Here is a 25,405-nt window from a genome sequence, read left to right as displayed (position 1 = left end):
AACTTTACCCGGATGTGTAGCATCACATTCAGCGGGCTTTAAAAAAAGCAAAACAAAAATGGATCGATCATCTGTCATTATGACTACCCCAGACTGGTACCCTGATCAAAAACAGATAACTCCCACCGTTCGTTGAAAGTGGTACCAGATGTTTGGTGACTCATGTGCTGCGAGACGTGCAAAAAAACATCTAAAAGCAAAGTTGCACTCGAATGTGAACTCCGGAAATTTATATCACATTCTATATTCGGTGAAATTGACCCTAAAAGGACGTTGAATCCTGCAGTTTTGAAATGTTTACCGCTACAATGTGCTTCGTCCAATTGTTGGGAGGAGTAAATGATTTAGTTTCATTCGGTAATGATGCATTTGAGCTGTAAGAAAATACCGTTGTTGGTGTTGGGTGGCTGGTCGTGGTGACCGACCTTTCTCGAGTTAACCGGAGTTGCCCTGCCCGAGCTACCCGTCAGATCGGCCTGCTTACTCGGGTGTCGTCGGGGGGTGTGACGCCTGGGAACGGCGCTGGGTTCGCAGGGGGTACATTCCGAAGATTACTTGAAATACGTCTGGAAATTCGGTGTTGAATTGATGGCCCAGCAAGATGAATACTGGTAAGAATATATTTTGATGTGAATATTTATTGAAATTGTTGGCGTGTTGTCTCTACAATTACAAAACCTGTCACTGACCAGACTGACTTTTTAACAACATGAACATGACGTCATGGTTATGGCGTGTTGTTTTTTGACACAATGCTCAGTCAGTAGTAGAGCTTATATTTAGAAGTGGCTGATTTAAAACGAAAGAAGAGCTATATATCCTTTCTCCATGGTTGAATGAAGTTATTTAGAGGAAGCAAAGATTTTAATTTTTAAATGGCCCCTCCCCCTACTACCCCCTCCCAGCCAGGATCTCAAATTAGAAAAAACTAATAAAAACAACCTTTCCAGCAACAAATGAAAGGTGCCCTCCAGCTTGCATCGTGTCGCAGTGAGCAAGCAAGGGGAGACTAAGCTGCAGATCTTATGTCAATTATCAACTATGGACCAATTAATTTTTAAGACCCAAGATTTTGGTGGTAATGACTAAATCCTAAATGAGTGAATAAGTAGCTGTTTAATGTACATTAGTATTGCCATGGTGTTGCTTATAAGCCTGTGCAGTTGTTGAAGTCGCGACTATTGATTGCTTAGACGGTAATGTTCTTCAACTATTCGGAAAAAGGTGCGGCCACAACTATAGTCACTACAGTTGCGACTGTTTGAGATGCGACTAGTCGAGCTATGTACTTAGTAACAGTTACTCCTTGCCAAGGCATAAGAAAGTAGTGCGATTCGGATGATGAATCTCATCCCAGATGTTGTTCTGCGACTGGACATTGGGATCATTAGGGACTGTTAGAGAGGAGGGTTTTGAGCATCGCAACTACAAAGGTCTGATGATCTGCGATAATCGTAGCACTCAGTCACGTCTATGACTGCCAGGGAGATCAAAGGTCATGATCACAAGCAGTACTCTGTAGGTGCGATAATCGTAGCTTGTTGTCTTGTCTTTCACTCTTTGGAGGATCGACAGTTATGATCTTAGCAAGTTCATGTCAGGTCTGATGACATTGTCTGTGATAATCGTAGCTCATGTGACTTAAGTGACGTTTACGCACCATCAGGAGGATCGACAGTTATGATATAACAAATGTGTCGGTGTTTATCGTCGCTATTGGTGTCGATTAGGCCTGGGCGAATTATTCGAATATCCGGTTAAGTGCGAATAGGTTTTCCTATCCGTAACCGCGAATGCCTTTTTTTTCTTAACCAGATATCCGCATAGGGCGCGAATAGCTATTTATAAACCGGATAGTTCTGTAATTACAACCAAGTAACCGGATATTCTTTAATATCCGAATATCCGCGGACGTCGGGCGACAACTGACATGAATGTTTTGTCTGAATCCTAATGAAACTTCTATTAAGACAGCATAAAACAGCATAAATTAAGTATTTAACTATGCTCACCTTCGTGAAGAGTTAAAACAATGACATTTCTGACGTAATTTGTTCAAAGATTACAAAAGTTTTCCTTCACGTAGAGCCATCCACGATCAAAAGAAAAAGCAAATCGCCATCTTTAAATTAGATCCGGTCATTTTTATGAATGAACCGAGTGACACTCTAAAACTAATATCAAACCGCCCAGAAGATCTCATTCACAAACGAACAGCGCCCTCTAGCGAAAAAAAAAAAAAATAATTAAATTTTTTTTATAGCGCCCTCTAGCGGCGAAAAAAACTATTCGAATATCCGATTAATTTCGGATAGTTGGCCAGCGGTATCCGAATAACAAAATTTCACTATTCGCCCAGCACTAGTGTCGATGTCTTTGACTCTAAGGAAGATGGACAGTTTTAGATTATTGCAACTAGTTTTGATGATAGCTGTGATCAGGCATAATCGTAGCTGGTGGTCACGTCTACGACTGTTGGGAAGATCTTGGGTTATGATCATCCCAACTGCAGTAGTGATTCATAGTCTCTGACACGTCTCAATGACCATTGGGGGATTATCGCAAGTACTCAGTTGTTTGAATCTATGGGGATAAACCACATTATTTAATGACCCTTAGGCCCTAACTTTTTAAAATTAGTATTAATACGATACTTGCAAAAAATAGTTCATGGCTTGACATTTCGACCCTGTAGCAGAGTCTTTCCCACAGGCTAAGGAATGACAAGACAACGAGTAAACAGTAAGACAGTTATAATGTTAGGCCTAATGGTTCTGTATTTATTTGTCTGTCTACAAGATTGGTGTTGTAGATCCTGTGTGATGGCATCGTTGCCCCTAAAGACATCATTCCTTGCGCTTACTAATTGCTAATTCCCTAATTTCAATAAGATCCCAGAGCCAGTAGGCCTACTCTGACTCCTTGACCTTGGCCCCCACAACAGTCATCAACTATAATTGTTGGCAGCAGATCGCGCCACATCACCTTGTAAATCCTTACAAGTTTTTATGGGCTATGGTGTCTGAATGGGAACTCTGCATAAAAAGCATAGGCCATGCCTATTGTAAAAATGATGAGCGCTGTGACCCCTGTTGGGTGTGATCATGAACAGGCCTGATTCTTCACAGAGGCATCTGCCATTTACTTACCGCCATTGCCCCTGGTCATTGCCCTGGTGCCCCTTGAAACCTTCCCAATAGAATATTACAACTTCCTAACTACTATACCCTGTGCCCTTTGCAAAGAAGAAAAACGCTTTGGTGCCCTTGCCCTTTCAAGAACAAAGCACAGGTTAGGATCAAGCATGAAGACTCTGAGTGTGTACGACAAATCAAGTAACCTAAACCTAAAGCATTTTCCTTTAACAGTGGTCCACTGGCCTAATGCTACTTTAAAGGCTGTGAACACTATTGGTACTGACTGTACTCAAAATATTTATTTGCATAAAACCTTTCTTGGTGATGAGTAATGGGGAGAGGTTGATGGTATAAAACATTGTGAGAAACGGCTCCCTCTGAAGTGACATAGTTTTCGAGAAAGAAGTAATTTTCCACGAATTTGATTTCGAGACCTCAGATGTAGAACTTGAGGTCTCGAAATCAACCATCTACGGTAAACGCACACAACTTCGTGTGACAAGGGTGCTTTTCTCCATCATTATTATCTCGCAAGTTCGATGGCCGATTGAGCTCAAATTTTCACAGGTTTGTTATTTTATGCATATGTTGAGATACACCAACTGTGAAGGTTAGTCTTTGACAATAACCAACAGTGTCCACTGCCTTTAAAAGACACCTTAATTAGGACAAGTCAGTATGTTCTCTTCAAAGTGGTCTGGCTGAAGTACATCTCTTTTTATAAATAATTATGGACTAGTGAAAAAGTTGATGGACAAAAAATTCTACATTGTACTAGTACACAGCACTTGTCACACTCACAGGAGTAAGTTAGGGCAAACTCTGAGATCACCCCTTCTCTTGAATGTGTACCGATACCTTTTCAATGATAATATGGTGCAACCTTATAATACACTGTGCAAAGCTCTTACCTTGCCCTTTCGTATGGCAAAAATGTCATAGGCCTACATGTATTCGACTGCTATTTTACCTCCCGTTATTAAATTTTGTCGACAGAATGTCTACACGGGCCTAGGTATAGAGACAAATAGGCCCTTTGAGGCAAACAAAGTATGGAAATTATATTTTTGGGACTATGGTGGTCTTGACAATGCCACTTGCTGTAAATGCAATTTCAGTCCCTTTGGACAATTGTGCAAGCCACATAATGAAAAGTTCGCTTAAATTATCTTTTTCAAAGGTCAATAATTAGCGCTTAACATAGCCTTTTGTGTTCCATTTGACATTTTAGGAATACTTTTTTAAAGTCCATTACCCGTAAAAATAAAATTTAAAAAACCTCAAATAACTTCTGAATGTGCCAGTCACATGGGAACCTTTCCTCGGTATAATGTTTCATAATACAAGATCTAAGAAAAACAAACCGTAGGCCTACTCAACACAATGTGTGTCTGTACCTACCATGGTTAAACTTTTGAACTTTCCTTACTCAGTTCACATGGTGCAGTATGCATGAGTCCACAATGTTGTATCAGAGACTCAGAGTGTACATGTACATTGTAGGTCAGGGTATTTTTTCACAGGTCAAGAACAGGTAGACCATGCAGGCTGTCTGTTGCTTGTGCCTGTACAAACTCACTGCACAATTAAAGGCAGTGGACACTTGGTAATTGTCAAAGACTAGCCTTCACAGTTGGTGTATCTCAACATATATGCATAAAATAACAAACCTGTGAAAATTTGAGCTCAATCGGTCATCGAACTTGCGAGATAATAATGAAAGAAAAAACACCCTTGTCACATGAAGTTGTGTGCGTTTAGATGGTTGATTTCGAGACCTCAAGTTCTAAACTTGAGGTCTCGAAATCAAATTCGGGGAAAATTACTTCTTTCTCGAAAACTATGGCACTTCAGAGGGAGCCATTTCTCACAATGTTTTATACCATCAACCTCTCCCCATTACTCGTCACCAAGAAAAGTTTTACGCTAATAATTATTTTGAGTAATTACCAATAGTGTCCACTGCCTTTAATTGTACATGAAAATATGCAATTGTTTTTCTTTTTAAACCATTTGATTGTTATAAATATTTTACAATAAAACTAACCTGTCAAAATGTCTTGCCAATAAGAGAGGATACTGTCAAATAAGACCAGACAAGTACAGCAGTGTTTGTGTTTTTTAATCTGTTTGAAAAAAAAAAAAAATTAGCTGATTGCAAACTGCTTACAAGTCCATACGTACCAACAAAAGGACTTCACTACTACATGTTATAATGTCCCCATGTGCCAACAATGATTCGACGTTTCGACCCTAGCAGGGTCTTTTTCAAAGTCTTTAATTTATTATACAAAAATAATTGCATTTCCAAATCTGTTGATGAGTAATCAAGATATCTGAGATATAATTAGTGCTTACTCATCAAGGCATGTTATTCTGATTCTGGTAAATTAAACAAAATCTGGTCTGCAGTAGAAATGTTTAACTACAATCCACCGCGAGTGACTGCCGATCTCGTGGATTTCCCTCCCAAGTTCGAGTGTGTTTACGCAAAACTAGAGGATGGGATTAATTTACTCTTCCATAAACAATGACGTACTTTCCTTTTGAATGGAAACATATGACTTGTGGTTTTGAACAATGCATGAAAATTTGTCAGTCATCACAGCAGGGGCTTCCTCTTCATGAAGACCCACAGGACACGTGGTCATCAAAACTGTGGACACCCTGTGTTATCTGTCTTTACAATGTATTGTAAGTGACCAATTTGGACACTCAGTTTGTAAACTTCAAGCAATGGGAGACTTTGGAACGCTAGGTGGCAGCAGACTCACCAGGTACATTTCCATTGTTTACGCAGTTCTGAGCATTTGTACATTACCGAGAACAATGGATTTTACCCGGTAAGTCTGCTGCCACCAAGCATCCCAAAAGTCTCCCATTGACTCACTAACCTAGTCCTTGCTGAAACCTAGTCCTTGCTGAAACATGTGCAGTCCACAATTGTGTCCAGACCAGTAGTTTTGTTTCTGGTGATACACAGAGATAGTGTTGGGCAGTGCCAAGCGGGCCTGCCCATTTCGCCTAGCACTCCTGAGCAAAATGCACAGTTGTGCTGTCCAGCACAGATTTTCCCCAGATTGCACTTTACAGCAATGATGGGCCCATAGCTAAACATGAATAGTTATGTTGAACTGCTCGCCCTTGGTGCACTAAATTGGATATAGAGCTCACCACCAAAATTGGTCTTGCTACAACAACTGAAGAAACAACTGAAGAAAAACACTTCTGACAATTGTCTGGGTCTGGTCTTGGTTTGTCACAAGTTGACTTATAGTGCACTACAAATGAAACAAAAGGTGCTGGACCTAGCTCGTAGGTTCGAGATGCGAGTCTCTTGTATAGAGAAAGTTGGAGGAGTAGTCAAGGCCCAGAGTGAATGTTGGGCAGAGGTTATAATAGGATTTTAACTGAATTGTAACATTGGGTCAGAAGGTTCTGGTGGACAGTTGAGGGAACCAAGGCAAGCTACATAGTACAGTACTATTAGTATACAGTGTACTTTTTAGGAATTTTCCTTCTCGTCACACAGCCTCATTCCTGGATCAAACCACCTAAGCAGTCGGAACCCTAACATTTCTTGGCATTATCCAGTCTGGCACGTCACTGGACGGACTTCCAAGTCTAGTTTGTTTTATTATTAAATGTCAATTGTCTGAAAGAAGGCAGACATAAAAAAAGTGTTTGGATATTTTCCAGACTACACATTCAGTTCTGGAGATTATTTTGAATTTCAAAACCTCCTATGAGGATCAGCTTACATCCATTAAAGGGTCTACATTTAGGTATAATTTGTGGATCAAAAAGCACAATGTCCACAGATTTACAAAAAAACTTACACAGTTTGAAGAAAACAATGGTAGACAGCTTCCCTGAAAATATTACTTGCTGAGATGCTGCAGTTTTTGAGAAATGAGTAAAACAATGTAATAAAAATAATTTTCGTCTCAGTGATCAGAGTCAAAAATCATTTTAGCATGTAAAAACGTATTTTCATGACTCATTTCTCAAAAATTACAGCACCTCAGCAACTAATATTTTAAGGTAAGCTTTCTACCATCATTATCTTCAAACGGTGTAAGTTTAATGTAAATCTGTGGACATTGTGTTTTGTGCTACAAAAAGTATCCAAATCCTGTAACAAAAAGATAGAAATGTTATTTCAGAAAATGTAAAATAAATTCTGGTCTATCACTCAGAAACTTTTGAAGGGGCACCAAGGCCAAGATTGGGCGACAGTGGCTATAATTGAGGTCTGTAGTTTACTATGTCTTTATTTTGTTCACTCAGAGGCATTTCAGGCAAACATAACTTGACTGCCCTTTAAAATGTTCCACTACAAAGTTTTATAAATGCCCCCAAAACAGGTCATTGTTAATTGATGTCATAAAATTTAACATTGACTCCTTGCACATTGCGCATCGCACCTCTGCAAAATGCCTGCCTACCATTTCAGCCATTTTGGGAGTCAATTCACTTCTTCTTCTTTTTTTTTTTTTTGGGGGGGGGGGGGGAACCGACATGTACTTTCACTCAACTGAACAAAGGTCAATTAAGGTCCTGTCTTGAATTTAAATACTTTTTCCCAATGTTTCAATTTTTTTAAGTTATAGCCCTACAGTTCTGAGATGTAGAACAAGCAGCCTTTCCACGTTCTCACTTCTGCATCTCTTCGGAACTACCTGCCGAGTACTGTATGTTTTCCTCCGTCCTACAAAAAACTAGACTGTTTTAAGAGGAATATCATTTCCTACTCTCAGGTCCCCATAAGTTCTTTCCATGGTGTGGAGAATAAGAGCAACTATAAATATAAATATTAATAGTAAACGAGTAAACGAGAAGACGAGCAGAGTATACTGTTCGAAACGTCAAGACCAAACCGGCTCTTTTCAGAGCCACCACTCCCTCAAAAGAGTTTTTACCCATGGTTGTACCCGCAAGTTTACTTTTAATATTTATATTTATAGTTGCTCTCAAGTTCTTTCCACTTTAAATAATTTGTCTTCTTGTAGTCCCATACCAAGGTTAGTTTTTAGCCTTGATTTGGGCGAACTTGCATAAAAAAATGCAACTTTTTGTTCAGAATTGTTTTGTCCCAGATATTTTTACTGGATAAATAATTTTAAAAAGTCAATAATATTAGCCATGTCTGGTCATTATGTGGATGATAACGTAGAAATGATTAGTTAAAAAATATATATCAAGTTGTGACAGGAACATGATTATAGGACCAGTCTATTCTTTTACTTGTCCAGAGTGGCCATTATAAAACGGCTTGGACTCTGGCTTTGAGGTTTTAGAAAGGCCCGGGCAGAATAGAGGTTGGGGATGGAGAGGTGCGGGAAGGTGGGAACGGGGGAGGAAATAGAAACAAGGGTATGAATAGGATCTGGATAGACAAATTAGCGGGTTTCTTTTAAATAATAATAATGATAATAATAATAATAATATCGAATTCTTAAAGGGCAAGTATCTACCAAACAAGGTACTCAAAGGCGCTGAGTATGTATACAAACTTTCTGTAAGGTAGGTTATTGCAGTGATGAATTCTGAGACCCTATAAATTAAGAAATAAAAAATTGTGAAATTTTCTGTTTTTCCCTAATAGTAATAAATTTTACTGTTGTTCTTTGTTGGCTGAAATTGGTCTCGCTGAGAAAAAGGGCCTTGCAGGTCAGATGCCATACCCAAGGTCAAAAACAAAATACTTGTTTAGGGTGTTGTACCTGACATGGTAGACAAGTTTTATAGGCCATATGCCCCTATGTGATGTGTTTAGTTATAAAGCTAATGGGGCACTTTGCTGCTTTTTTGTTGTTTACCCCACACCCCTCTCCGCAGTATTGCAAGAGGAAATTGAGACGCCCTATTTCTCAGCTTACAGCTAATTTGGCTACTCTGTTTTCACATTTGCTTTGTAAAAGTGCACTTATTAAGTTGAACTGAACCAGCCTTTGGCTGCTAGTGGATGTCACCTACATGTAGGTGCCTAACATCCTTACAGACTTTAAAGGGGTAACCTTTGTCGTGAGTTTTCTTGACTTTAACTGTGTTGAGATGTCTTGAGTCGTCTTGAGTTGTCGGTGATTAGTATGACCATGGTATGACCCCCATTAAAAGTGGTTATTTTTGTCCTCTCTCTGTCAATGGCAACCCATTATAACCTCATCATAACAAAAGGAAATGAGACATTGAGTGGATGTGTTGGGTGAAGGACATGTCTGACTGAAACTCTGCAGGTTATGATTAATCCAAAATCATGTACATTGCTCTGTGTTAATGTGTGTACCGCACATACTTACAAAGTATTGTATGGTTGCCAAGCTTGCGCTTAAATACAATTTATGTGCAAGTATTTCACAAGACTTCGCGCCCACAGTTTTACAATATGAAAAAGTCACCTATTATCCATGACAGAAAAATTCCCATCAACCGATCTATTTTGGTATTTATAGAATCTGTATTTTGTTCCCTTTGTAAGCCGTACTGGAAGCTTAGTGTGTACTGTCATTTATGTGATTGAAGAATAATATTGGATACAAATTTCCTATTGTCTGGGAGGTAATCATGTGAGTTTTCCAATATTCCAGACAGTCAATTGTGAATTATACTATAGAATGCAGCAAAACACAAAATAAATATTTGCACAAAATGATTAACACATACTTTTTCCAGCCTGGTAGTTTTATGTGTGGCGAAAGCCTGGCAGACCCACTTCATCAGTGTTGGTTGTTTAAAAAAAATCATTTTTAGATGAACAGGGACTTCTGTTTTGGAAGAAAACAGCGGCACAATAATGTTCAAGACGCCATCTTTGAAAACCAAAATGCAGTATACAGAGCTATACATTGTACATATGTTTGGACTTAAAAAGACACCGTATTCTCAACCTACACTCATCTTACAAGAACTCCACTGGCTCCTGATCAAATTGAAAAGCTCAAAAGTTGTCTGAAAGGGCTAATAAAAACATCGATTGCTTTAAATGCGTTGTGTTTTTTACTGCATGAGGGCGCTCTCAAACATATTCTCATCACTTCCATATAATTCATTCATACCCAAAACCGTTATCGAAGACAGGCACACATTACCACCTACACAGACAAAGGCTCCTTAACATGCCACCTATAAAGCAACTTAAAACTATATATATGGCACAACAAAAATGACTGAAGGCCGATTAAAACTCTGCAGGACGAATTGCTTATACCCCCAGAAGTGATACAAATACTATTGAGAGCGCCCTCCCATGTCAAAAATACGGGGCATTGAACATGAGTTTTCGTTATGTGAAAAATGAGCATACTAAACATACATGTAAAGTAGGCCTACATTTAACTTGTACAATGTATCCTGTAGTACAATTGTACTCATTACATTTAGACAATTCACTCTTTATAGCACAATAAGTTCTAACGTAAACAGTAATGAATACAGGTTTCATGTATTGTCCCAACCCGAACATTCTCGTCTATAACATTTAAACCCTCATGGGATAAGTATTTCCGGACAGACAGACCCTGCTCTTTTTATCGTCAGTTCTTTTTTAAGGGATCTAGACAGACTGAGAAAGAGAGAGCGACGGAGAGAGAGAGAGAGAGAAAAAAAAAGTCCATCTTGAAAGGTCACATCCAGGTCAACCCATGCACTACACATGTTCAGCATTCTCATTATGGTATCACACAAAGTGCAATATGCCTTGGGATGTAATGGTGTACTGATGTACAATGTTAGACCGGGTAATCCGTAGCATACATGGCATATTAGACAGATCCAGCTGAAAGAAAAGTGGAGGGTGGGAAATCGGAAGGAATATTAGCGCAATCAAGAGAATAATATGTCACCCCTGCAGTCTGAATCTCAAGCCGGATGATGAGCGTGGATCTGATGTAAAAATTGTAAGTGAAACTCGGGAGGGAATTGGTTTTTGGCTGGATGCAGAATGGTGCGGTCCGTAGACAATGTGAACATTAATGTGCATTAGTATGTTCAATGTAGACTGCTGATGCCCAGTATGCACAGCGCATGGACCCGTCTGCCCAGACAGTACTTGACAAGTGTATGTCAAATGAGATTGCAGAATTAGTCATTTTGCATTTTAAGTACATCATGTGCATTAGGGATCCATCTCCACTCTTTGCATGTTGGCAGACATACCTTAAAACTGTCCGCTATACTACAGTAGGTGTGTTCTAAAGGAACACTGCAGAATTGTTTTTTGCTGACAAAACAGTTGCTGGCAGTGTAATAAGCACTTTATGTAATCCACCATATACATAAACTGACAAACCTGTAGATGTTTGAGATCGATCGGCCATCTGGGTCACGAGAGAATAGTGAAAATCGATGACAAGTTTAGCATTGCATCGATGCTAAGCTTGGGCGATATCGATTTATTTTATTCACGATATATCGCCGACAATATATCGCGATATTCGATATAATCGCAATTAATGAAATTTGACATAATCAGTCTTAAAACTCCAAGTGAAAGTTGTAGAGAGACAGTCATAGCATAAGAGAGGTGTTCTAAATACCTATTATTCTGGTTTTACTCCATACCTATGGGGTGCAAGATGTCTCAGCCAGCAAATACATCGCGATATTTAATCGATATATCGATATATCGCGATAAATCGCAATATATCGCGATATATCGATATTTCGATTAAAACCAAATCCATCCGATATCGAAATCGTTTCCAAGATAATATTGCGATATTCGATAATATCGTGATATCGCCCAAGCTTAATCGATGCCAAAATAAAAATGAATAAAAAGCTCACGGAGCGATAACCTCCAAATGGGAAGTTATTATTATTTATTTCTCATCAAATATGACTATTCAGACAAACATTTCAAGTGATGTTTTCAACTATCATCATCAATAGACCGTGCAAGTTTTTTTGTAAACCTGTGATCTTCATGATTTTTGTTTCTTACCAATTCTGTAACGTTCCTTTTACCTTTGTAAGATTAAACTTTGACATCTAATACTTATAGATGTCAACGTTTATTTTCATGTTACCTGGCATGATACTTCATGGAGGAAGCAGAGTTGCCAGAGTTGCCTTCGTTGCCACCAGGTCATTGCCTTTGTGCCCCTTATAATGTTCCGGTACAATTTCCTCATAGAGGTGCCCTTTACCTGGGAAGAAAACGCCTTGGCGCCCTTGCCCTTTTAAAACGAAGCATCAATGGTCACAGGCCTGATACTTCACAGAGGCATTGCAGGCAATTGCCTCCATGCCCCCTGGTCAATGTCTTTGAGCCCTTGAATGCACTGTGTAGAAATTTCCTCATAGGGTGCTCTTGGCGCAAAAACAAAACAACATCTTAGGCGTGATACTTTGATAATGAAGACAATGAAGGTGATTGCTTCCACGCCCCCTTGTTAATGTCTTTGTGTCTTTTGAAGGGTGCTCTTTACCAAGAGAAAATGCCATGATGCCCTTGCCCTTTCAATAATGAAGCACCGGGCAAGTGAGTGCACTGCTTATTTACATCATTGCAATGGGTTTTTAAAAGTAGGGTTATACATTTATACATTATGCGTTTTTGACCGCGATATAAGTATGATACTTTACAGACAAAAGTCACATGTAAAAGTTTCAGCTATAATACAGTGTCTGCAAAATACTGTCACAAGAACTGATCCATCCAAATAGAGAGCAAGGCACAGTGGATATCAACCGCGTCTCTGGCCGCACCATTGGCGAAGTGACACCATCCCTCAGAAGTCTGAAAAACAGTTCATGCATGAATCACTTTTCAGATTAAATTTATCCAAACCATAATTGCGTTACGGAGAATGGCTGAGAAAGTATAGATTCGTGGATATAACAAAAATTTTAGAGTCTATTCTCTGACCTTAACTATTTCCCCAAAACTTAATACTTTGTCACAAACTAAAAGGATGTTTGGCCACATTTATTTTAGAACTATTTCACAAAAAATTCCAGTATTTATGATCTGTTAATCTGTTTTTTACAGTGAATTTACTTACCGAAGTAAATTGTTCAACTGTAAATTGTTTTTGGAAATTTAAATAAAACATGCTTTTCAGCTCATCATGCTGTCTTTCAATTTGGAAAGACATTCACTTTGTAGGTGAACTATCCCTTCAGTTTGTACAATTTAGTGTAGATTCATAACCAATCTATAGTTAAGTTTCAATGAATTCGTAAAATAATCTACACTTTTATCAATAGAGTGACATCACAGAAATATTTGAGGGAGTCCTTTCTAAAAATAGTTAAACAGCTGCAGCGCTTCTCACCAAGTAAGTTGTTAAGGTCAGGTCATTCATGTTTGGAGGTTTTACCAAACTACGACTCTACCGTTCAGCCATAAATAAAACATCTTTCAATAGCTTTTTGTTCTTTAAGCCTTATCCGACATCCTGAAAACTAAAAACCCAGGCGTGTGAGCCCAGACTTGGACACTGCCAGAAGTTCTGTATTCTTTTAATGGGAGCAAACTTTCTAACTGAACGGAGAATTAAGCAGAGGGGAAATGATGACAGGATGTTCAAGGAAGATAAGAAACGTCAGGAAATAGCATTGCAGTTAAAAGTCCCCAAAAACATTGCCTCTAGAGGATTTTGCAAAAAGGGGCACAAGAAAAATATCAAACTGCAGTTGCATACATCTACATAGATAAGAAAAAATATATACTCGAGGGGAATGACCTAAGCAATGAGGTTAGAATCTGCGATCACTTTTACTTAAGGGTTATAGACCGGTAGCTAAAAAAAACGAATGGCCATAAAAAGTGACTTGGTAAGAAGCTCTGTAGCTGTTGATAGTATCTATCAATTAGTTTGAGGAATGACTCCCTTCAATTTTTTAAAGTAATTTGGTTTGGATATAATTGTAACCCACTTTGTGTGCCCAAAGTATCAGGCCTGTAAAACAGTACAAATACAATAATGTCTAAAGTCTGCCTGCTCAAGGCTACTGTGCTTTATGATTGAAATTGGTTGCCAATTAGTTGTACATTTTACTTGCAGATATTCTGTATACAGGATGTAGTAAGTACAATGTACAGTCATGACAGTGTACATGTACATGTACTGTACAATACATCTTGTCTAGAATGTACATTGTCAGATGTATAGTACATGTACCTAATGTACAATGTGCATGTGTATCAGACATGACTGAAGGTAAAGCCAATGACCTCGGATGCTGATAATCTCTTGAGACACCAGAGGGCAGCAAACTTAAATGTTACTTTTGGTCTCCCAGGACTCCTCTTAATTCTTGATTAGCCCAAGTACATATAAATTGCATCAGTCGGCCTACACGGAGATGTAGCAAGGACGTCACAAATTCACTAAGAGCAAAAACATGTATCCTACATAAGTTTTGTAAAACTACTCAACATATGTATGGTGGATAATATAACATAACATAACAATTAAAATTTATAAGGCGCTATTCCATCAAGATCATAGCGCACTAGAAAGAAATTAACTTGGAAAAAGGTGAGTCTTAAGGACTTTACGAAAAGCAGATAGAGTATTAGATTCCCTAATGGCAGTTGGGAGATTGTTCCAAATCATGGGCCCAGCCACACTAAAAGCCTTCTGACCTAGAATTTTGTTTGCTCGGGGAACATTCAAGCGAGTGATGTCAAGTGTGGACCGAAGAATCGTGGGAGAGGAGTGTAATGTGACAGTAAAGTGGTAATATAATGAGGTGTAGTTGAGTTAAAGCATTTAAAAACGAGAAGAGCAATCTTAAAAGGGATTCGTTCTCTAATTGGTAGCCAATGAAGTTCCCTAAGTGATGGGGTAATATGTTCTATCAAGGGTGTGGAACCTATTGAACGAGCTGCACTATTTTGTAATCTTTGAACACTCTCCGTCACTATGGTCCTCGTCTTTGGAATTCGGTTGACCAGACTATCCAAACCTCATCCTCTGTGGCTAGGTTCAAAATATCTTATAAAAAGTTCCTTATTTCCTAGTATGTGACATAGTTTCTATACCTATATTCTCATTGTAGTTTTTGCTTACTTTGTCATTGTCATTTTATCCAGTAGTTCGTTCGTATGTATGTCTGTCTGTCCGTCTGTCTGTCTGTTTGTCTGACGGTCTGTCTGTCTGTCTGTCTGTCTGTCTGTCTGTCTGTCTGTCTGTCTGTCTGTTTCGTCTGTGTTTTGTCCTAGGCATTTACCTTTAGTTTATCTATTTTGTTTTGTAAAGGCAAGCCGCTACAAACTACCTGGCTTATTTCGGGCCTTGCCTCCACGCGTTTTCCGCCAGTTTATGATTTTTTTTCTATCATTTATATATACCTGTATGTATTACTATAACAATGTGGAAATGTTTTGTGGAAATAAATGTACTGTATATTGATTTGAATTGAATTGAATTTTGAACAACTCAACTGTTTGAATTTGATCAAGCACTTAAGAGAAGATCCCAAAGTCTCATTTGTAGGTAAAATTATTCTTCAATCAAATGTTTTATCAGAACAAGATTCAATATTTGCACACAAAAACACAAGACCAACAGACTTTCCAAGTTATGAGTTTACTGGCCCGATGCTATGAACACTGGCCCCTGCCCTGATAATGTCCATAGGTTTTGGTTACCACAGAACTCTGTGTTAAAAACCCCTCTGAAGTAAATTATTCTTGTGGCTGTAGGCGCAGAAATCCACAGTAAGGAGAGCCATGAAATTGGGCCCTTTATGAAGCCTCCAAGCACAAAAATTGCTAAGCCCAGAAAAGTATTGCATTTCAAACAGACGCAGGTGCCAGCCAAAATTACGTAACAATTAGTACCTTATTGTGACTTAGTCAAATTGGTCAAGCAGTATTTTCTGTTTTTATAACGGCTTTATTGGGCCCAGGGGTCGATTTCACAAAAAGTCCTAACTTAGGACTAGTCCGAGGAGATAATATACAAATTGCATGTTAGGACGAGTAAATGGTCCTAACTTGAGATAAGACTAGTCCTAACTCTTTGTGAAATCCACCCTTGTTTTTTTTTTTTTACTAATGTTGGCTATAATTTGTTTTCGATAGCTTAAAGCCATTGGACCCTTTCGGTACAGAAAAAAAAAAAAGGTTCACAGATTTACAAATAACTTACAGGGTTTATAGAAGGTAGTGGTGAAATACTTCTCTTGAAATATTATTACATGAAATGCTTTACTTTTTGAGAAAACCGTAAAACAATATCAGTTCTCGTTAACGAGAATTATGGATTTATTTTAAACACATGTCATGACACAGCGAAACGCGCGGATACAAGGGTGGGTTTTCCCGTTATTTTCTCCCGACTCCGATAACCGATTGAGCCTAAATTTTCACAGGTTTGTTATTTGATATAGATGTTGTGGTACAGGAAGTGTGGGCCTTGGACAATACTGTTTACCGAAAGGGTCCAATGGCTTTAAACAAAACATTGCTTGGCTTTTAATAGTTTGCTGGGTTTACCTGTTGAGGTCATTTGATATCTCAAGGTTTTGGTGATATGAATACGACCCAGGGTGATAAATGAAGAAAAGTACACCAAGGACAGAGGAAACTCAGTTTCCCATTGGACATGTTAAAAGGGAAATTGCAGCTTTGTCTTTTAGTTTTTTTTTTTTTTTTAGGGGGGGGGGGGGTGTTAATTCATGTTCATATCCTCTACCACATGTAGTTTTTTTATATCATATTTTTTAACCATGTAGCCCAGGTGATAGTACATGTTTACAAGAGAGCTGTGGAGCGTTAAACGGTATTATATGCTACGTGACCTTTGACCTCAGGCTGACCTTGACCTAGGTCACCTATGCCGGGCACCCCCCTCTAGAATTGTTCAGTTGGTCCAATAGAACAAGTGTGCAAAGTCCGGCTGATCACGATTTTTTCGCTAAGCCACCGGACTATTATAAAGACAAGAACAAACTTTTGAAAGATTTTCACTCATAAAAAACTAGCAGACTATAGTGAAGTGAGAAGCTAACAGTGTGCCTTTACTGTCATAGTCACTGAAAAAACAGTGGACCACTGGCCAAACACCTGAGAACCAGTCTGGGCCCAATTTCATAGAGCTGCTAAGCACGAAAATTTGCTAAGCATGAATTTCTTCCTTGGTAAAAACAGCATTACCAACCAAATGTCCATTTTGTTGCATTTCCTAGTTACTGGTATTCAGCTGTTGTATGGTTATCTTGAAAATCACGTAGAAATTTGGTGAGGAAATCTTGTTTTTATCCAGGCAAACATTTCATGCTGAGCAAATTTGTGTGCTTAGCAGCTCTATGAAATTGGACCCTGGTTTCAGTCCAACTATCCCAGCTGGCTAGAATATTCCTGAAGTATAAGTTTGTTACTTGTCCTGAGCTTATGACACTGTTGAAAAAAAAGTCTTCAAATATGGACCAGTGAATTCCCCTGGTGGACCATTGAAATGACAAGAACTCATCCTGCAAACCCCTAGCCGCAATACTCGGGTAACTGGACATGCAATGTACATGTACATACATTGCCAAGCTTTAACCTATGGGGCAACCAAACAGTCAGGGGCATTTAAAGACCTGCTTGAACGAAAATGTCAAGTCGTGAACTTTGCTGAATTCCACTTAAAATGTTTTCGATGAATAAGGAAATCGAGTCATATGATTATAAATAGGTTTCAATTGTGTAAAAAAACAATCATTTTGTATGCCCTTGTCCAGAGCTTTTCTGCGAGATTTGCGAAAAGCCCCGTTACGTAATCACTCTCAAAACGTCATACGTAGATAAAGCCGCTTTGTTGCAGCGTGGATGTATAACAAAGCAAACTCCAACAAATGACGTCAGCGGCATTGTCCTTTGACGCCCGCTCTCAACGGCAGAAGTGTTTTTAGTTTTTTAGGTAGGGGCCTGATTTTTTACTCGATAATTACGAAAAGTTCAGAAGTGTACACATATCAAAATTACATTAACAGGTGAACAAGTGCATTATAAACAAGTAAAAATACCATTTCTGTTGAAAACATTCCGCTCAGATAGCTGTTTAATAGCTTCATGTACAAACATACAGTCAGGGTAATGAACCTGTTGTATGGGTATGCACCACAAAGATGACAATACAATACAAACACCAAGTACATGTAGGCTCTCCATTGTGTAATTATTAAATTGTCCACTACAATGGGAGACAGTCATGAGTGTCAAACCGCAGGCTGAAGTCAAGTCCTACTGGAAATGACAAAAGGAAATAATTACATTGAATTTATAAATAATAATTGTACTTGTTAAAAGTAGGGTGCCATGAGTGCCAATAAAGCTTTTTGTAACACATAAAGAATTCATCAATTGGCAGGGGGGGGAACATTTGTATAGGGGGTTAAAACAAGAATTTGTTTCTAACCGAACACTTAATTTTAAAAGGTGCACTTGGTGTGTTTTAAAAATGAACATTTTACATATACATTGTCCTATACATTGTATGCCTGCTCTATGACTGTAATTAAATTCCAATCTGTGTTTTTTTTTTTTTATGGTGTCAATTGCATACTAAAACATGTAGACTTATGTAAGCTGTACATGATGGTGTCACTTGTTGCAGGCTGTGACGGGGTCCATGGCATTTTGTACACTCGAGGGAGAAATGGAACCCGAGGCGAAGCTGAGGGTGCCATTTACCCTCGAGGGTGTACAAAACCCATGGACCCCAGTCACAGCATGCAACAATTGTTTTGTTATACCTTTGTATAATTGTTACTCCTCTTCTCGAAGTTCTGTTGTCATATTCAAACATTATTACAACCGACTATTCATTGTTTTATAAGCAGACGGACAAGAAACAATTCCCTCGAACCCGCGGTTGTTTCGTACACAGCGCTGGAAATCGACCACTGCCGAGAACGATCAAGATGTGTACACCGGTGTACATCACTTTTCATGTTACCCGGCTCGTCGAGCCATGTAACATGCGTTTTTGTTGCGCGTCACATGATTGGTTCTCGACCAATCAAACTTCACAGTCTGTTACCGAGGTATAACAAGCCAAATTGTTGTCCATACTCCACTTGTGCTTTTGTGATCTAATAAAATTGCTATGTGTACTAAATTTAAAAACCTTATGACTATACACGTAATCCACTGATGGGTGAATGACTATTGAAACCAGTAGTTGGCTACTCCTACAGGATGTACAGCCATCGTCAACAGCTCTGTGAGCTCTAACAGGAAGGATGTCAAGAAAAACATGGAAACCCCTTTAGAACAATTACTCATGTGATGATGTTTTGGATAAAAATACCGGCGAATGATTTTGTTGTTAGTCAGTTTGTACAGCTGGCGTCTGTGTTGAAACATGCAGTGAGCTGCACAGAAGTTTAAGGTGAACATAAATATCTGTGTATATTTTGTTTCTGTAGAGTGGGTGCACATTTAAAGGCAGTGGACACTAATGCTCGTATTTACTCAAAATAGTTATTAGCAGTAAACCGTACTCATCAACGAGAAATGGGGAGCGGTTGATAGCATAAAACCCTGTGAGAAACGGTTCCCTCTGAAGTAATGTGTTTTTCAAGAAAGAAGTAATTTCCACAAATTTGATTTTGAGACCTCAGATTTAGAATTTGAGTTCTTGAAATCAAGCATCTGAAAGCACACAACTTCGTGTGACAATTTTGTTTTTTCTTTCATTATTACCTTGCAACTTCGACGACCTGTTGATTTCAAATTTTCACAAGTTTGTTATTTTATGCATATATTGAGATACACCGAGTGAGAAGACGCAGGTCTTTGACAATAACCAATAGCGTCCACTGCCTTAAAGGGACCATCCAAGGATTTCCTAATTTTTTAGGTCGTACTGTAAGTCGTACACTAATGAGAGTCTGGTTCCATCTGATCACCCCTGTAAAATGGGGCGGTGTTCAAAAAGGGGGCTACAGCTTTGGCTACGGCAAGATTTCCATTGAAGGATGACCTCAGAATCACCCAGAGTCACCCCCAGTCATACATGTACAGCTGTAGCTGTAGCGGCCAATCTGGATAGAGCCTTCACCTCTCACTTGAAACTACTATGATCTTGGATTTCTTATAATCTCTCTGATTATACCTTATGTCTTTAAGACTGTTGAGCTGTTCCCACATGATCCGTGTCCCCGACACTGACTTCTTGAGGAGGTGAGAGAAGTGAGTAGACTCAGTAGAGAGAGTGACTCATCCTCCCCATATACATAACATGAATCTCTAAGTAGTTTCATGCATGCAAACATTAAAGGAACACGTTGCCTTGGATCGGACGAGTTGGTCTATAAAAAAAGCGTTTGTAACCGTTTGTTATAAAATGCATACGGTTGGAAAGATATTTTAAAAGTAGAATACAATGATCCACACAAACATGCCTCGAAATTGCGTGGTTTTCCTGTTACTGTGCGAACTAACACGGTCGGCCATTTATGGGAGTCAAAACTTTGACTCCCATAAATGGCCAGCTGTGTTAGTCGACGACGTAAAAGGAAAACTGTGCAATTTCGAGGCATGTTTGTATGGATCATTGTATTCTACTTTTACAGCATCTGTATACCCATATGCATTTTATAACAAACGCTTTTCAAAGACCAACTCGACTGATCCAAGGCCATGTGTTCCTTTAACTTCTAACTCAAGACATGGACAGGATTTGTAAATGGAATAATAATAAATCACATGTTTGTTGTATCATTAACTGTTTAGCGCAAGTATGATATCTACCGATAAGTTACTCAAGGCGCCTGAACAGGCAGAAACATTAATATACATGTACAGGTTTTGAATTTATTAATATTGTAAAACCATAATGTACCTACATAGCACCCTTTTTTTAAAGGCAGTGACACTATTGGTTATTACTCAAAATAATTATCATCACAAAACCTTTTTATTATTACCAGTAATGGGTAGAGGTTTATAGTATAAAACATTGTGAGACACAGCTCCCTCTGAAGTGACGTAGTTTTTGAGAAAGAAGTAATTTTCCACGAATTTGATTTCGAGACCTCAAGTTTAGAACTTGAGGGCTCGAAATCAACCATCCAAACGCACACAACTTCGTGTGACAAGGTTGTTTTCTTCTTTCATTATTATCTCGCAACTTTGATGACCGATTGAGCTAAAATTTTCACAGGTTAGTTATTTTATGCATATGTTGAGATACACGGTTTTGATACAAGGATTTACAGGGTGCTGCGGTGCATTCAGCAGCCACTTCCAGACACCTTAGCGATAAGTGTTCCTGGGTTCTTGTAGTAAATTACACAACACACAACCTACGGCTTTACATGAAGGATGAAGCAATATGGTTCTGTCTTGCTTTAAAGGCAGTGGACACTATTGGTAATTGTCAAAGACTAGCCTTTCCAGTTGGTGAATCTCAACATAAGCACAAAATAACAAACCTGTGAAAATTTGAGCTCAAACGGTCATCGAACTTGCGAGATAATAATGAAAGAAAAAACACACTTGTCACACGAAGTTGTGTGCGTTTAGATGATTGATTTCGAGACCTCAAGTTCTAAATCTGAGGTCTTGAAATCAAATTCGTTGAAAATTACTTTTTTCTCGAAAACTATGGCACTTCAGAGGGAGCCGTTTCTCACAATGTTTTATACCATCAACCTCTCCCCATTACTAGTCACCAATAAAGGTTTCATGCTAATAATTATTTTGAGTAATTACCAATAGTGTCCACTGCCTTTAAAGGACACAAACTTGTCTTGACCATGCAGGACTGGAACCCTCCCTCGGCTGATTAGAAACAACAGAGTCAGGTGCTCTTAACCGCTTGGCCGCACACATACTGTACATGTATGACAAGACGCAGGCTTCTCAGAATCAAATTTGGGAGCATAAAAACTTGTTAAATTTTTACATGACCACACGGCTGTGAAAAGAAATGTTTTGTTAAATGCTTTAGTCTATCAAACGCTGCTGAAGGCGTCGAGCCAACGGTTTTTATTGCCATTAATTTAAAGAGTGATTATTACCAAACGTACTTCCCTTTAAATGCAAGCTTTTCACCTTCCCAAGCTTATATCCTAGACTAGCAATTCAAATAATTTATAAACTTTCCCGTCAAATCGGACAAAAAATGGACTTAGCATCTATATTTTGGGACTACATGGCAACCTTCAGGTACTTTGTTACTCATGGAAATGTACAGTTAAATCCATGTATAGTGTACACATAACCCACATTACATGCACAATTCATACACTGCGGGTAGACATCTTTAAGTATGGGACTACTACTTGCCACCAGGCACTTTGTAACTCTAGTAGGAGAAAAGGTGTATGTAGGTGAATTTATGATTCACACATTACATGCACTGGGATTAAGCAAAATTGTATAGCGCCACCAATTGACACAGACAAATTGCAACAATTGTGAGCACACAAACAGACAGTGGGCCCTCTTGTGGTGAGTTGAAAGTTATTGCATAAGCTCAATTTGGGAGAGGCGTCATGAAGTCCGATTCAGGGATCAATACATAGGATTTCCTTTTTGTTATTGACCCTGCCTTCACACTTAATTCCCGCTCCACCCCAAGAAAAAAAGGGGAAATGATGCAGTTGGGATTGAATTTTGTTTTAATTTTAAACACTGACTAGTTTCAATCTGTAGAAAAACACTCTTTATGAAGTCCTTTGAGCACATAAATGAAACATTGTAATTTTGAGAAAAAAGCCGCATTTGAAAAAGACAGTGTGACAGTCATATGTAATGCTGGCCCATGCTGAAATCTGCTGGAAAAATAACCCATTGTCTTTTAAACAAAGATGAATTGGAAACAGCACCATCTCAATTTCCAGACATACATGGGGCACATGCATTCATTGAACAAGGTTTGATTGATCATGGAGCTATAAAGATCAAGCTTTCTCTGAATCTTAATATATTATTCTTCTGCCCAAACTTAATACAAATGTCCTTGAGCTTTAGTCAGGACCAGTCCCAACTACAATTTTACAGTTGGGCCAGTGCCTACGGTCCAATTACCTAGCTGTGCAATGGCCTATAGTTGTATTACAGGAATATTATGTCTTGGCTATTCCAGACAATGGAACAAACCAGCAGATTTGGTTTTTCAAATTGCTGGGTGGCCACGGCCTTGAGAAGGGGGTCAAAAACCATTATGTGAGCCAAACTATGCAAGTCTGGCCAGGGTAGTATTTGCAACTGTTGAATGGGTTTTTTATCTACTGAGTGAGTATGAATGGGGAGTTGTCATCATCGGATGAGGCAAGGGTGGCAGAGGAATGGGTAATGGGCGTCATTTCTTCCCCCTATTGTAGCTGTAGGGTAAAGTGCCATGCATTTGCTGGAGTGTTCTTGGACCATTGGGAGGGTGGAGGGTTATGATTATCGCGCTAATTAAGTACTGAAGAAAATGTTCAACGTTGAGATTAAAAAAAAATCCTGACTCTTTATTTATAAGGCTTTTCAAGAGATAGAAACTTGATTGTCCCGCTGGAATTCATACTCAGTTGGGACAGATTTGGTGCTTCACTGCTATACTGTTTCTTGACCTCAATTATTGTCACAAACTAACTGAATAATATGGCACATTAAGCTAAACTGCTTACCAACCAAAATGACCGCTGGGATGCAAAAAGCTGTGAGTGGCCTGCTGCCGATTTCACAAAAGGCTAGGATTGATCCTATCTCGAGTTAGGACGAGAAACTCGTCCTAACTTAGGATTAATCTTTAGGTCTGCATGCTACAGTGCAGGGTTGGGACTCGTCGTAGGTCCTAAGATTAATCTCAAGTTTGGAAGAGTTTGTTGAAATCAGCGGCTGCTGTTTTGACAGTAGAGTCTTTCTCACTAAGGGCTAAATTACTCAGTCTGCTACCTAGAGATGGAATGTCAGTCATATTATAACGATTATGATATAACTAGTTCGAGCATTGAGGAGAATTCTCCAGAAGATGTATTCAAGACTCACACCCCTTAAAGAATTATGTGTAGTGCTCAGCAGCCAGAAAGAGCAGGGAACCAGCAACAAGCACCATGCAGGAATTTTGCCTGGTAATAATTTTCTTTCCTTGGATAAACATCCAACAGTAAAGTTACTTTTATACACCATTATGCAGATAGTTCTTAAAATGAAGGACTGGGACAAGTCCATGAAATGCCACATTATGCATGCAAAAAAGAAACGCCCCCATTAAAATTAAACTGACTTTTTAACTGCAGATAATTTTTCAGAGTGAAGGACTGTGACAAGTTCATGAAATGCCACATATGCATTCAAAGAAGGAAACACCCCTTTGAAGTTAAACCGACTATAACTGCAGATAATTCCTCCAGTGAAAGACTGGAACAAGTCTATGAATGCCACATTATGCATGCAAACAAGAAACACCCCTTTTAAATTAGTGGTGGGATGGTAAGAATGCGCTGTTATGTAACAGTTGGGCCATAGAGCTATCCAGATCTCTCACTAGACACTCTTGTGGTCAGACCATGCTGCACAAAAAGGGGGCCCCTTAAGTGGGTGTGGGGGGCCTTCAATGGGGTGCCTTCAATTGGGTTTACCATAGAGTAAGGACAGAGCTATGGGTTTACTCAGACACTAGAGACAGGGGCGCAAATATGGCCGTTTCTAAAGGGGTATTTATGGACTTGAAAATCAATGTCTTAAACATCTGTAGAATAGATAAATAGTTTACTTTTAATGTCTTACTCGATGCTTGAAGTCAACCATACAAAAACCCCTAAACAAAAGAATTAAAATAAAAGAAAAAACTATTCAACATTTTACTAATTTAGGGCACACTAAAATTAGTACACAAATCTTCAGGCAGCTGTTGTTATTTGTTATGTACTAATTTGTTTATTTACTCAATGTATTTATTTATTTATTAAATACATGTACAACAGCCATTGTCTGTTTTTTAATGTTTTTAATGTGTCCATGTTTTTACTGTATGCGAGCATTTGAATTACCCTTTTGGGGATCTGATAAAGATTATTGTATTGTATTGTAACACATCCACAGCGCAAATGCCAGAAAGGAACTGTTGGTGAGATGGCGCTGCTGTGCATTAATTCAAAACTAGACAGTATGAATTCATAACTCAAAATAATGATTGTATTTGGAAGCACAAGTTTCCTTTTTTTTTTTTTTTACAATAAAATCAGAAAATCAGACTGCATTACTGATGTTGAAATGGAACAATGACAGAGATAATAACAAAACTATTTGAATCGGTGACATTCACTGACAAGATGCACTCATTCTATTTCTAACGTTTGAAATGAATGTTATTATTATTATTATT

At 38.7% G+C, this 25,405-nt stretch overlaps 1 protein-coding gene across 1 annotated transcript in view; it reads left to right on the top strand.

Moving 5' to 3' along the window:
- Nucleotides 1-204: 204 nt before the first annotated feature.
- Nucleotides 205-25,405, top strand: part of LOC139951886 (uncharacterized) — a 61,387-nt gene continuing 36,186 nt past the window's right edge. The window contains exon 1 of the mRNA XM_071950964.1: nucleotides 205-611. Coding sequence (XP_071807065.1) covers nucleotides 602-611 — 10 coding nt within the window. The 5' untranslated portion in view covers nucleotides 205-601. The remainder of the gene's footprint in view (nucleotides 612-25,405) is intronic.

Source organism: Asterias amurensis, chromosome 2 (genome assembly GCF_032118995.1).
Source record: "Asterias amurensis chromosome 2, ASM3211899v1".
Classification (NCBI taxonomy): Eukaryota; Metazoa; Echinodermata; class Asteroidea; order Forcipulatida; family Asteriidae; genus Asterias; species Asterias amurensis.
Note: the sequence above shows the minus strand (reverse complement) of the source record. Positions and strands in the feature narration are given on the sequence as shown.